Below are 13,436 nucleotides of genomic sequence, written 5' to 3'. Positions count from 1 at the left end.
CAAAACCCAAAACAAAACAAAACAAAAACCCATGAATCCTAATATAAACATCTTATGTCTAGGATCACTGATACTCTATCTCTGTGAAAGGACCCTTGGACCTTAAGGGGGGGTTCCAGCCACAGGTTGAGAACCATTGCTTTAGAATGTGGGAGAGGGGTTTTCAGACCCAGTGACTGAAGTAGCCAGAGCTTAAGGTTGCCCAAGCTTTGTGTCCAAATGGGGCAGTTTACTCTGTCACCCTGGTGGCCTCCCTCACCCCTGCAGGGAGGAAAACCCTGGCATTAACCAGTTTCCAGACTAGGGAAACCCAGGTACAGGGGACGGACAATGAATAAAGCAGGAAGCCGCAGAGGTAACTCCAGTGATGGACAAAGCCCAGCAGCTGAGCAGCAGAGACCTCAGACTTACGAGCCCAAGGAACTGTAGAAAAGTGGGTGTTAATGTCAGCAAACTGTCTCCCCGTGTCCTCTGGGACATTAATGCAAAACAGAATCACACATTTGCTTCACTTTGTATGGTAATTCTGTAAATTTTATATATCTTTTTTATTTTTAAGTTGAACTCTATATACTAGGGTTTAAGTGTTGCTCCTACGGTGGGTTCAGGAAAACCCTGGAGGTGGCACACGCCTGCCTGTGTTTTAAACAGAGGTATCTCTTGCAATCTGAAGTCACTTAGCCTGGTGCACTTTACACCTTTTTAAAGATTACACACCACACACACACACACACACACGTCCCCCAAACATACGTTTATTTATGTGGAGGTGGCTGAGACAGAAAAGCTGCGCTGTGTCTTTAAACAGGGAGGAGCGATGGGCAGAAGCCGGGCTGTAAAAAGGCTAATGCGCTGTGGAAGAGTAGGAGTTTAATCTAATTTAGTTGGAGGGTGTCTGTCTGCGGTGTTGTTTTTTGGAGTGTGGGAACAGAGGAGGGGAGCTGCCCCCTTGAATGGTCCCTTCTGCGCCAGTAGCAGTGGGGAGCCGCGCGACGCCAGCGATCCAAGGCCGGCCTTGAAAGAGGATTAAAGCGATGCTTGATTTGCAATTCACACGAAAGCGCCCCGCGAACCTCTGGTAATATTTCAATCCACATTTCAAGGGAAGTGGCCTTAAAATAGCGGCCTAAATTGTTCTGCCGCGGCCGGGACACTCCTTTATGCATTTTATAACGCAGAGGGCCAAGGGCCTTTTCTCTCTGCACCACCCCCATCCACTCAGTAACTTTACATGTGCTGAAGTGTAATTAAAACTTGTTCTTAAGTTTGGGGCAACCTACACTGCTTTGTGGTATGAGGTGTGTATGTTTATGCTCGCAGCGTATATGTTTGTGGGTGTTAACTAAATAGCACTTTGGATGACTTTAATGTATCTCCTCTGAAGGAAAAAAAAAATTGTGAAGCAGTCTTGGGTCCAAATCTAGTTGGTTGGAAAACTGAATTCTCAATGTGTGCCTTTTAAAGAGATCATTACCAGTAAGTAGACCACTTTCCTTACTGTAAGGGACAGTTTGGAAATGCAAACAGAGATCTTAAGAGCTTTCCAACTGGATCCCCAAATAGGAAAGTTCTAGAAAAGGCCTGTCAAGGCGAAGCTACCAAGACAAACGTTAAGGCGGCAGATCCCTGGTTCATCTTCAAGCTGATACACAGGATGTCCATGTTTTTTTATAATCTCTGTCTATGCCCCACATGTTCACGCTTGCAATTAGCTTGTAACATGCTAAGCTTCTGGCTTAATTTTTCTTTATTGTAGGAGGCTCAGTACTTTTTTCTTTTTTCTTTTTTTTTTTTTCTTAAATCTTAAAGAGATTATTTGGGTTTGCTCTAATCCCATTTCAGAAAACCCTCTCAAGAGTTTATGGTTCCTTCACCCAAGACATACTGAGGAAGGGTGCAGCTTTGATTACTACTGAGACCCATGGCAGAGATTTTTTTTTTAATTTAACTTCTGACTTTACCAATTAAACAGGGCCTTTCCTTCAACTCTCCACCACCTCCAAAATTATTTAGCTCAAGACACCATCTGACTCTTAAAAGTGTATTCCTTCCAGAACACCTTGTATACTTCTTGGTAGACATTCGCAAGAACTCTACCCTAATATCTACAGACAGTATTTTGAGATCACACATTGATAGATAGATACATTAGGAGATTTGGGGGCCCAAAGTATCCTTTGCTCTAGGATGTTATTTAAAATCATGTTTAATTATCGTTTCATTAAAAAAAAAATCCTCGCTCAAATTTTGAGAAGCCTAATAAGATTTCCATTAATTTAAACATAGCCCTATTCCCAGGCCAGCCCGCCCCCCCACCCCAAAGCTTTCTCTTCCCTCTTTTATCCCTGGTTAAATATGTAAATAAAATGTCTAAAGTCGTTCTTCAAAGAAGACAAAAGAAAAAAAAGAGCCGAGGGGAGAGAGACAGCCATAAAATTCCTCCCAGCTCTCCATAACGCTTGCCAGAGGGGGGCCGGTTTCCGAGCCAGGGCTGAGCAGCAGGGGACCCGGCTGCTCCGGAGTCACTCGTCTCAAATCCCACACACAGGAGAGAGAAAAATAAAATATCTTTTCAGCTGGAGCCATCAAAGGGGTCCTTTCATTTATTAGAGCTGCCTTCCACTCTCGATATCTCGGGGTCCTTATTTTTAGCTTCTAATGTGTATTTGTTGCTTTCTTTCTTTCTTTTTTCTTTTCTGGGCTGGGCAGATGGAAGAAATTCTGTTCGCTTTTTCTTTACTTAATATATTTAAAGGGAGTGTGTGTATGTGTGTGTGTGTGTGTGGGGGGTGATGGTGGAGAAGAAAGGAACGTGAAGTGGTCATGGCTAAAATAAAAGGTCGGAACACTGTGGAAGTAACCAGAGTATAAAAGACCAATTACGTGGGGCAGTCTCAAATAGCTCACACCCAGCTCCGGAGCTAAGCTCGCCCAGGCTACTTCCACGTCCCCCTCGGGGCGGGGGGGGGGGGGGCGTGTGGAATAAAAAAAAAAAGAACAAGGCAAAAGTGTCAAGAAGGACCGACCCCCCCTCCCGACCCCCCCCCCCCCCCCCCGCAAACCAGCCGGTCTTAAAGCTAAGGGATGGCCCTGGAAGGAATCTCACCTATCTTAAAAGGTTTTGGAAACAGCGTACTAGACTATAAATAGCCAAGCAAACTATCCTTATCCAAGCCGCAAGGTCTCATCACACTGCAGATTTTTCTTGGGTCACTAACACGGTTGGTGGGTGGTGGTTCTGACTGTGTTAACCTCAGTCTTCTGGACCACAGTTTCCCCGGATCCAACTTCCTTCCGTGAAAGGTAGAAGGGACCAGGGGGATCCAAAGTGAGGCATGAGCCTGCCTCTCCACCCCCACAACCCCACACCCCCACACCCTCACCACCCAGGACTCAGCAGGTCTTGGGAGTGTCCCAGCCTCAGGTCTTTCCGCTACGTCTGACAAATGAAAGGGGGTGAGGAAGGAGAACTCCCTGCAGATGGGACGCTGAGGCCTTGTTTTAATTAGAAGTCGATCCTCTGGAGGAAGCGAAGGGCAGGTAGGGCGGGGAGGACGGGTCCTGGGCAGCCTCGCTCCTAGTTAAGCCGTTTGAGCTGCTCACCGAGGGCTTCCAGCCATGTGTGCACCTAACTCGGCCCTGGGGTGCGCAGGACAGGCAGAAAGATGAGCCGGGCTTAGCAGCACCTATGCAGTTGGGGGGAAGTCCGCACTGGAGGTTCTGGTCGTTTCCCAAACACTTAAAACACAAACCTAAATGGGGTTGGAGTGGGGTCTGAGGAAAGAGTGGGCCACCGCCCTGAGGGCAGTTTATCCAAAGAGTCCGCGACAGGTGCCGCACCCCAGATCTCTCGGACATCCAAGGATTGGGGTGGGCTCCCGTGGCGCTCTCACTTCCTGCGCGGGGGAAGGACGTAGAAGCTCTGCATCCTTATCACAGATTAGCCCACAGCCAACCAAGGGGCAGGAGCCAGCACGGCAAGGTACGGAGAGGAGCCTCCACTCTGCGTGGGAAGCAGCGGTGCGCGTGTAGGCCGGGGCTCAGCCTCCGCCTCCCAAGGAGAGCGCAGGCCGAGCACATCTTTCTCGGAATAATATAAATACACAACTTCCTATAATAAATAAATCCAACCACTTGGAGAAACCACTAGCCGGCCTGGCGCGATGGCCTCCAACACGGTGGCCTTGGTGGGGCAAGGGTCACCACGATTCAAGTCGAGCCCCTCTTCCCGGGGTGCGGGGTGTCAGCGGCCCGGAAAGTCTCCTCCCCGTCCCCTCCCTTCTTTCTTTGAGTAGACCTTGCAGAAGAGGCCCTAAACTCTGGCTTCCCAAGTCCCCTCCCCCTCCCCTGCGCTCGGCCCTTTTGAAATTTCAAAGGCAGCCCCTCCCCGGAGTCCGAGCCCCTCGCCCCGGGCAGCAAACCCCTGGCTTCGGGAAGATGCGGGCAACTTTACAAGCCGAGGGGCCACTTTATGAGCACGGTCATAAAACGCAAATCCCGTGTCTCTTTGAAAGTGCCCTCCGCCAGGGCCCCGTCGTAAAAGTAGAAGATGCGTCCCCAGCCCCCAACCCCGGGTGAGGACCACCCTTACCCGGGTCCCCAAACTTCCCGTAACCTCGACGTCCTTGGGGTACCGGGGACAATCGCAAGCTCCCCCCACCCCCACCTGGGGCGGGGAGGGCAGGCAGAGAGGCCGGCAGGAGGTGAGGCTGGAGGCCCGGGTCCAGCCCCAAGCCGGGGCTGAGGGCGGAGGCTGCCCGGGGCGCAAGGCTTTCTGATGCAAAGCAGCAGCGGGGCGGGGCGGCGGGCGGAGGCGGGGCCTGTCACCAATCGGCTTTTTTTTCCCTCTTTCCTACCCATTGCCTCTTTGCAAGTCTTCTCATCCCGGGACGCCGAGCTGGAAACAGCTGTGGGCGCCGGGAGGGAGGAGCTCCGGGGCCCGGGGCCACGGTGCACCCGCGCTGCCCCACCGCGGTCCGCGATCGCGCGCGCCCTGAAGAAGAGGCCAAAGTTTGCGCGCAGAGCGGCGCTCGCTCCGCCGTATTGTTTGCAAACTTCGCTCCCCTCCCCCGCCGCCCCCGACTCCGCTGAGGCCGCGCGCCCACCGCGGTGGCCCCGGGCGCTGCGAGCGCTCCGGCCAGACTGGATGGGCATGCGCGGGGGCCCGAGCCAGGGCGCGGAGCCGCGGGCAGCAGCAACAACCCGTGCCCGGGAGCGGCGGCCCTGAGCGGCGCAGGGACACCGCGGGCGCCACCATGCAACACCCGGGCCCGCGCCTGTGGCTGGTGCTGCAGGTGATGATGGGCTCGTGCGCGGCCATCAGTTCCATGGACTTAGAGCGCCCTGGAGACAGCAAGTGCCAGCCGGTGGAGATTCCCATGTGCAAGGACATCGGCTACAACACCACCCGCATGCCCAACCTGATGGGCCACGAGAACCAGCGCGAGGCGGCCATCCAACTGCACGAGTTCGCGCCGCTCGTGGAGTACGGCTGCCACAGCCACCTCCGCTTCTTCCTGTGTTCGCTGTACGCGCCCATGTGCACGGAGCAGGTCTCCACACCCATCCCAGCTTGCCGGGTCATGTGCGAGCAGGCCCGGCTCAAGTGCTCGCCGATCATGGAGCAGTTCAAATTCAGGTGGCCGGACTCCCTGGATTGCAGCAAACTCCCCAACAAGAACGACCCCAACTACCTGTGCATGGAGGCACCCAACAACGGCTCGGATGAGCCCAGCCGGGGCTCTGGCATGTTTCCTCCGCTCTTCAGACCCCAGAGGCCCCACAGCGCGCAGGAGCACCCGCTAAAGGACGGGGGTCCGGGGCGCACAGGCTGTGACAATCCAGGCAAGTTCCACCACGTGGAGAAGAGCGAATCCTGCGCACCACTCTGCACCCCGGGAGTGGATGTCTATTGGAGCCGCGACGACAAGCGCTTCGCTGTGGTCTGGCTGGCCATCTGGTCCGTGCTGTGCTTCTTCTCCAGCGCCTTCACCGTGCTCACCTTCCTTATCGACCCGTCACGCTTCAGGTACCCCGAACGTCCTATCATCTTCCTCTCCATGTGCTACTGCGTTTATTCGGTGGGCTATATCATCCGCCTCTTCGCGGGCGCGGAGAGCATCGCCTGTGACCGGGACAGTGGGCAACTGTATGTTATCCAGGAAGGGCTGGAGAGCACGGGTTGTACCTTAGTCTTCTTGGTACTTTACTACTTCGGCATGGCCAGTTCTTTATGGTGGGTCGTCCTCACTCTCACTTGGTTTCTGGCTGCTGGCAAGAAGTGGGGACATGAGGCCATTGAAGCCAACAGCAGCTACTTTCACCTGGCAGCCTGGGCCATCCCGGCTGTGAAGACCATCTTGATCCTGGTGATGCGCAGGGTGGCAGGGGATGAGCTCACTGGTGTGTGTTATGTAGGCAGCATGGATGTCAATGCACTGACCGGCTTCGTGCTGGTCCCGCTGGCTTGCTACCTAGTCATCGGCACTTCCTTCATCCTGTCCGGTTTTGTGGCTTTATTCCACATCCGGAGGGTGATGAAAACGGGTGGGGAGAACACGGACAAGCTGGAGAAACTCATGGTACGCATAGGGGTCTTCTCGCTCCTCTACACCGTGCCGGCCACCTGTGTGATCGCCTGCTACTTTTATGAACGCCTCAACATGGACTACTGGAAGATGCTGGCCACCCAGCACAAGTGTAAGATGAACAATCAGACCAAGACACCTGACTGCCTCATGACCACCTCCATCCCTGCCGTGGAGGTCTTCATGGTCAAAGTGTCCATGCTTCTGGTGGTGGGCATTACCAGTGGGGTGTGGGTCTGGACTTCCAAGACCCTGCAGTCCTGGCAACAGGTATGCAGCCGGGGGCTAAAGAGAAAAAGCCGGAGGAAACCAGCCAGTGTGGTCACCAGTGCAGGGATCTACAAAAAAGCCCAGCACCCCCAAAAACCTCATCTTGGGAAGTATGAGCTTCCCGCCCAGCCTTCAGCCTGCGTGTGAAGGCGGGGCTGGCTGCAAAAATAGAACAATTGGAGCTCAAATGGGTAGCTTTTCTTGCTTGGCTGGTTGTTAGTAAATCAAAGTAAAAAGTGTATATATATATATATACACATATATACATATATACATATATATACACATGCACATACATGTATGTGTGTGCATATATATATATGTATGTATTTACACATATATGAAGTCTACCTTGAAGTTCAGAATGACATCATAGACTGAAGGTAAAGGGTTCTGTTCAGTTTGCTGCCTCCCTGAAGGGTGGCACTCATTGAGGAAGGAGCCTCTTGTGTAACTAATTTGTGGTAAGGTAGTTGATTCAACCACCCTCAAGAAAACTTTTTGTTTAGGTCTCAAACACACATCTGTGTATTCAGAAGATGTTGCTGCCTGTGCACAAACTTGAGGCTGGAGAGCGCCTTTGCAAGCTAAAGAGCTTCCCTTGGGCCAGCCAGTGAGCCACCCAAGGGCCTGCTCTCCCTCCTTCCCCCAGCAAGGCTGTTTGGGAGGGGGGCACAGCAGAAGGAGAGGGGAGAAAAGAAGGGACCCTGAGCCCAAGGCCTGCTTGCAGGTCCCTTAAAGAGAGTCACTCCCCCAGCCTTCATAGCCACGGTTCTCCTACACAGAACCCACCCTGCCCACCCCTCAACCCCTCTACAAAACTAACACTGGAGAATTCAAATGGTGTGCAATACTTTTTTTTTTTTTTTTAGCATTTTCCCCCTCTCCCTGTGAAAACAAATGAGAAAAAAAAAGTATTTTGTTATAAATAAAAGGCAACAAAAGAAATCATCTAACAAAAGAATTAAGAGGCCCAAGCGTGGGGGAGGGGGGGACCCTTCAGCCTGATACATTTTGTGGCTTTTTAATGGAAACCAAGCCAGTGTGTTCTACACACTGGGACTGATTTGTGGAGAGGAGGAGGGGGAGGGAGTCAGTGGAGAGCACCCGGAGGGCTTATTGACTCTCTGAATTGTTAAACAAATGATTTCCATGAGTGGTCTTGAAGCACTTGGGAAGACAAACTTTGTCTCCAGCCAGGGAGGGCGATTGCCTGCCTCTGTACATCTGTAATATAGGATATTTTTCATGTTCCACTATTTTATTAAAAAAATAAAAGACATTCTTTAGTTTGCTGCTAGTCACTGTGCATTGGTGAGGGGGAGTGGGCTCCATTTCTGGGCAGATCCTGGGTGTGCAAGGCTGGTTGGACATTGACCGTGACCCTAGAGCTCTGAGGCATGCACACAGGCAGTGGGTAAAGCTGGTGCTGACTCTGCCCACAGGACTCCATGGATATAGAATACGGGAGACCACACTCACCCAAGAACCCTGTGAACCCCCTCCAAGAGGCAGCAGTACCAGTCTGAGTGGACCGCTCGACTGCAGCTCTGGGGCCATGGGGTACTCTTCAGAGCTGGATAGGTGAAAGTGGGACTACGCAGGGGGTCACCAGTAACAAATTCAGAAGCTTGGCCGCCTTGGAGCACCCTGTGGCCTTTCTGCTCTTCACTAAGGCAGCTATAGGCCCTGGAGCAGGCCTGGGATCCACTGTGCTGAGGCTTGACTAAGCCAAAGTTCTAGCTAGAAGGCACAGTTCAGCTCTGAAGAGTTGGGGGGGTGGGGTGTCAGTGTAGACCTACTGTGCCATGCCCAGGGCCTGCCTGCCTAACTCTCACCTCCATAGCTCTGAAGCACTTTAAACTCTTTTGAGTCCTTTGAGTATCTCTTTGAGATACTAGCTTGAGTGTCGCTTTCCAAAGCAAGTATCTGGAAGTGGGGGCTCTCCCTCCAGCAAGACCAGAATGAAGGATCCAAAAGGGGTGTGGAAGTTTCACGGGGCTGTGGGCTCCTTGAGCAGGAAGGACAGGTGAACTGGATTGTCTGGGGACAGGTGAACTGGATTGTCTGGGAACAAGTTCTCGAAATCAATGCCAGGCCGCGGGGCCATCAGTGAGCATAAAACCCAGAACTCAGAATCATGGAAATAAAACTTCTATATTGACTATGCTTGCCCTCATCCCCAGAAGATGACACTAAAGTAAGTGTGTGTGTGTGTTTGTGTGTATCACACACTGGGGTGCCAACCAGCCTGATCCAGGCTTAGTTAGTAGTTAGCTGTATAGGTTTTGAAAGTTCATCTAGAGGAAGGCCTCTGCCAAGAACATGAATAAGGCCTTTCTTGTTCAGCTGTGAACCTGCTTGAGGGTGGCTTCATCCCCAGTAGGGACAGGGGATCTTGTTTACAAATATCAAGAGACTTTAACAAGTGGCCTGGACAAGTGCGCTTTAACACGTGCTCCCTAGGCCACTGTGAGAGCAGCCTGAGCTTCCAACACACCCGCGTCCTGCACCTTCTCTCCTTCCATCTGTCTCTCCATCTCTACCTGCATCTCAGCTGTCCCTGGCAGATGAACTCTAGCTTTCAACCAGATCGCAGGTTCAAACAAAAGCATCAAAGCCTAAAAAAGTTAGAAGGCTTACATCCAATGCACACCAACAGACATGTGTACACATGCATATACACACACAAATACAACCCTTATCTTTGGATACCCCGTCCAACCCCTCCACCCCACCCCTATCCCCTCCTAGCTCCTCGGAAGGGAACTGCTGTTTCCTTAATTTGGAGACTGCCGGCTTCACTCCAGGACTGGAGACACAGACTTTGCCCAGAGAAGGTGAATGTTAAGGTCACATGGCATTCAACTGTCATCTCCTACCACCAGGAGTTGCTGACAGATTACACCGGGAGCCCTGACTTCGGGAAACCATAGCTTCATAGAGGAGACAGCTCACATCTCATGAGTTGCAAATATTGGGGAGATATCCTGAAGCAGAGGTCCCCCACCCCTAGGGTTGGGAGACCCAGCACAAGCACCTGCAAGAACACGGTGACGCTGCTGGGTCATGCAAAGGGTGAAGGCAGAATTAAGGGTAGGGAATAGAACACCATGCTGAGACCATGATAGGGAGGGTCTAGCAGCTGCTCCTTATATACCCCGCACCAAACACAGCATCTTGTCCAGCCAGTATGGACCACAGGGAAAGAATGGGGAGAACAGCTATGGCCACAGCCTGGGCAGCTATGAGAGCCTCTCTGGACCACTGGTTCAGGAAGTGATCTTTTCAGTGGGATGGGGGTGATCCAAGAAACACCAGATGTCTGTATGCCCAACCTTCTGATTAGGAAATTCAAGGTTCAAGAGCTCAGGAGTCCAGCCTAAGGTCTCATTTTTTTTTTTTTTTGCACTCAAGAGTCTGACTCTGGCCAGTAAGCTCTGGCAACTCCTGTCTCTGCCTCTCTAGCACTCCAGTGTTGACAGGGAGCAAGGGGTTCAAATTCAAGGTTCCTCTGATATTCCTAGAAGCCAAGATATGGGATGGGCATTATGTGCCTGTACGGCCCAGGGCCACAATGGAGAGGCCAGGCCTATTAATATATCCATTGCCCTTCCCCTCAGAGAGTCAACCTTGCCCGGCTAATGGTCTCCAAAGAGAATGAGCTTTGAGCTTTCCTTACCGGAACACTTTCCGACGCCAGGCACAGGATTCCTAGAATACCCTCTGATCTCGCAAGTGTAAAAGGCGGCGCAGTGGCTTCGCCCGGTGAGGGGGACCCTAGCTCTGTGTCTTTGAACACCCTCACATCACAGCCACCTCCCAGGGACGAGGGCTCTGTGCTGACTCCTCCCCCACGCAAACGGATGGCGCGGAAGCAACAGCTTGAAGATGAGAAAAGGCAGACAGGCTGCAGGGGAGCCCCGGGATGACACGGGGTTGGGGGTTTTCATGTTTTATTAAGAGTGCGAAGGCCAAGCTGGGGGGAGGAGGGACTGGGGCGTTTGAAATCCAAAAAGAATGAGTTTCCATCAGGCAGGTGAGCTGTTGTAATTGGGGGACACCCCTAGGAAAATGACTCGGTTGGATCTCTGGCAGGTCCTCGGCAGCCTGTGGGAACTTTCGGAAGGCATCGTATCTTGCCTTTTTATTTGAAGACATTTTTAATTAAATAATGGGGATTCCCAGCCTCTCCTCCAGGGGCTTTAGTGTCGATGAAAGGATTCAAAGCCATTCTTCTCCTGGCACCTGTCTCCGTCTAGAAGGCCGTGACTTCTAGGGGGGCCTTTGAGGGAGAGTCCTCAGCCTGAGCATGAGACAGTATCTTAAAGGCTATTCTTACCTTTTATAAGGACCCTATAAAAGTAGGACGGTGCATGCCTAAAATTCTAGGTTGCCAGCTTTTTTTTTTTTTTTTTTTTTTTTTTTTTTTGGTTTTTCGAGATAGGGTTTCTCTGTATAGTCCTGGGTGTCCTAGAACTCACTCTGTAGACCAGGCTGGCCTCTATCCTCTGTCTCCCAAGTGCTGGGATTAAAGGTGTGCACCACCACAGCCCAAACACACACACACTGATTGCCAAGCACAGCATCGTCTACTGGCAACCTGCCTGCCCAGTCACCCCTAGATCTACATCCTGCCCCCACCCCCACTATGCCTCTTCTGAGGCTATTATCAATCTGCCAAGGTCCCTTCTGTCACCAGGGTCCCATGAAGTTTGGCCTGGACTAAACTCAGAGGCAAAATTCAGGCTACTTGTTTTTCCTTGTTTGGCATAGACTAATGAGTCCATCAATGAATTTTCTCTCTTGGAAAAATATGACTATATGGATAAAATGGTTTGTTGAAAGGGTAGAGAAAGGGGGAGCTGTAAGACTTGCTGTTCTCCCACAGTGGCTGAGCGCTGTTTTCCATCAGTGAAGTCCAGCGCTCTTCCGGCCTTAACCCATCTCCCAGGTGAACAGAGGACACTAAAGAGGACACTCCCACAGGGAGCAAGGGGATGTGTTGTTTATTCTGACTTTGCCCTTCAGAGGGCTTTTTTCCAATGGAAAAACATCACATGGGTGAATTGCTTGCTCAGTAGGCATGAGGAGAGGACCTGATTTCAGATCCTAGGTACAACCCCAAGTGTGGTGGCTATGCCTGTCTGTAATCCTGGTTCTGGAAGGTAGAGACAGATCCCAAGGTTTACTGAGTAGTCAGTCTAGGCAAAATGGAGATCTCTCGGTTCAATGAGAGACTCTCAAAAAAAAAAAAAAAAGGCAAGATGAAGATTCAGTTGAGGAATATTCTCTGTCAACCTCTGACTTCCATGTGCAGTCACACCAGCATGAGCATCACATACATACACAAGTGTACACACACACACACACACACACACACACACGAGAAAAGAAAAGATATCACCTATATCCTAGGTGTTAAACCAACACGTCTTTCCATCTGGGGTATGAAATGTGGGACACAAGAAAGGGGCTGTGCACCTGGGGGGAAACAGGAGATGTCTTAGTTTTGTTTCCTATTGCTGTGTTAAAATGTCCTGATAGAAGCAATAGAGGGGAGGTGGCTTTATTTGGCTCACAAGGCTTACTGTCCATCATTGCAGAGAAGTCAGGGTGGGCATGGAAAGCAGCTGGTCATGTGATACCTATAGTCAAGGGCAGAGACTTGAATACATGCACACTTGGAGACAGAAGACATTCTCAAGGGAGTAGGAGCCACAGACATTTGGGCAACTTCGTGTAACTTTAGAACCTGCTGGGACCTAATCATATATATACCACTTCCATTTGATGGTAGATCGAGGATGTGCACTGCTACTTTATGGTTTGGCGGCTCAGAGGACACAAGCTCATGACAGGGAGTTCAGGTCGCATGGTAACCCTGGTGGTCTGTTGTCAAGTGTTCAGTCCCACCACAGCCCAGTAGCAGGCCAAGAGCTGTCTCTCAAAGGGACAATGGCTGTCTGCAGACGATGGAAAATTCTGTTTCAAGGGTTTCTTTTGTGATTCACCTATAGAGGCTTGCCACAGGCTCCAAAGAGCACCCCTTTCTGCTACTGACACCTCAAGAATCATTGAGTCTGCTGGATCTTATGGTCCAAGTGGTAAAGCAGCCTGGACCTGTTGAAGAGCCTTTGCCTGTTCCAGGTCCCACTCAAAGCTAGCACCTTGCCAAGTCACTTCGAATATATCGGCCCAAGCAACACACCCAGGTGAGGAATGTGCTGTCTCCAGAATCCATAGGCCCACTAGGCGTTGTGCTTCTTTCTTGATAGTGGGAGGGACCAGGCACAACAACTTATCCCTCACTTTAGAAGGAATATCTTTACACGCCTCATGCCACTGAACTCCTATACATTTCCCTGAGGTAGAAGGCCCTTGAATTTTGGTTGGACTTATTTCCCATCCTTTGATGCACGTATGTGTTACCAACAAGTTCAGAGTGGTTGCTACCTCCTGCTCACATGGTCCAATCAGCATAATGCTGGTGTATCAGTGTGATATCCGTGATATAGTGGATCAGTGTGATATTCATAGAAGAGGCAGGTGGTCAGACCTCTTCGAACTAAGTTATGA

General features: G+C 51.2%; 1 protein-coding gene across 1 annotated transcript; it reads left to right on the top strand.

The window, feature by feature from the left end:
* Positions 1 to 5,240: 5,240 nt before the first annotated feature.
* On the top strand, positions 5,241 to 7,004 carry Fzd10 (frizzled class receptor 10). Its single transcript, XM_052168843.1, has one exon. The coding sequence runs from the start codon at positions 5,256 to 5,258 to the stop codon at positions 7,002 to 7,004; it is 1,749 nt and encodes a 582-aa protein (XP_052024803.1). The 5' UTR covers positions 5,241 to 5,255.
* The last annotated feature ends 6,432 nt before the right edge of the window (positions 7,005 to 13,436 follow it).

This window comes from Apodemus sylvaticus, chromosome 22 (genome assembly GCF_947179515.1).
Source record: "Apodemus sylvaticus chromosome 22, mApoSyl1.1, whole genome shotgun sequence".
In the NCBI taxonomy this organism is placed as follows: Eukaryota; Metazoa; Chordata; class Mammalia; order Rodentia; family Muridae; genus Apodemus; species Apodemus sylvaticus.
Note: the sequence above shows the minus strand (reverse complement) of the source record. Positions and strands in the feature narration are given on the sequence as shown.

Bases quoted from the DNA above. Each gene is read 5' to 3' on its own strand.
- Fzd10 (XM_052168843.1), top strand. From the start codon at position 5,256: ATGCAACACCCGGGCCCGCGCCTGTGGCTGGTGCTGCAGGTGATGATG.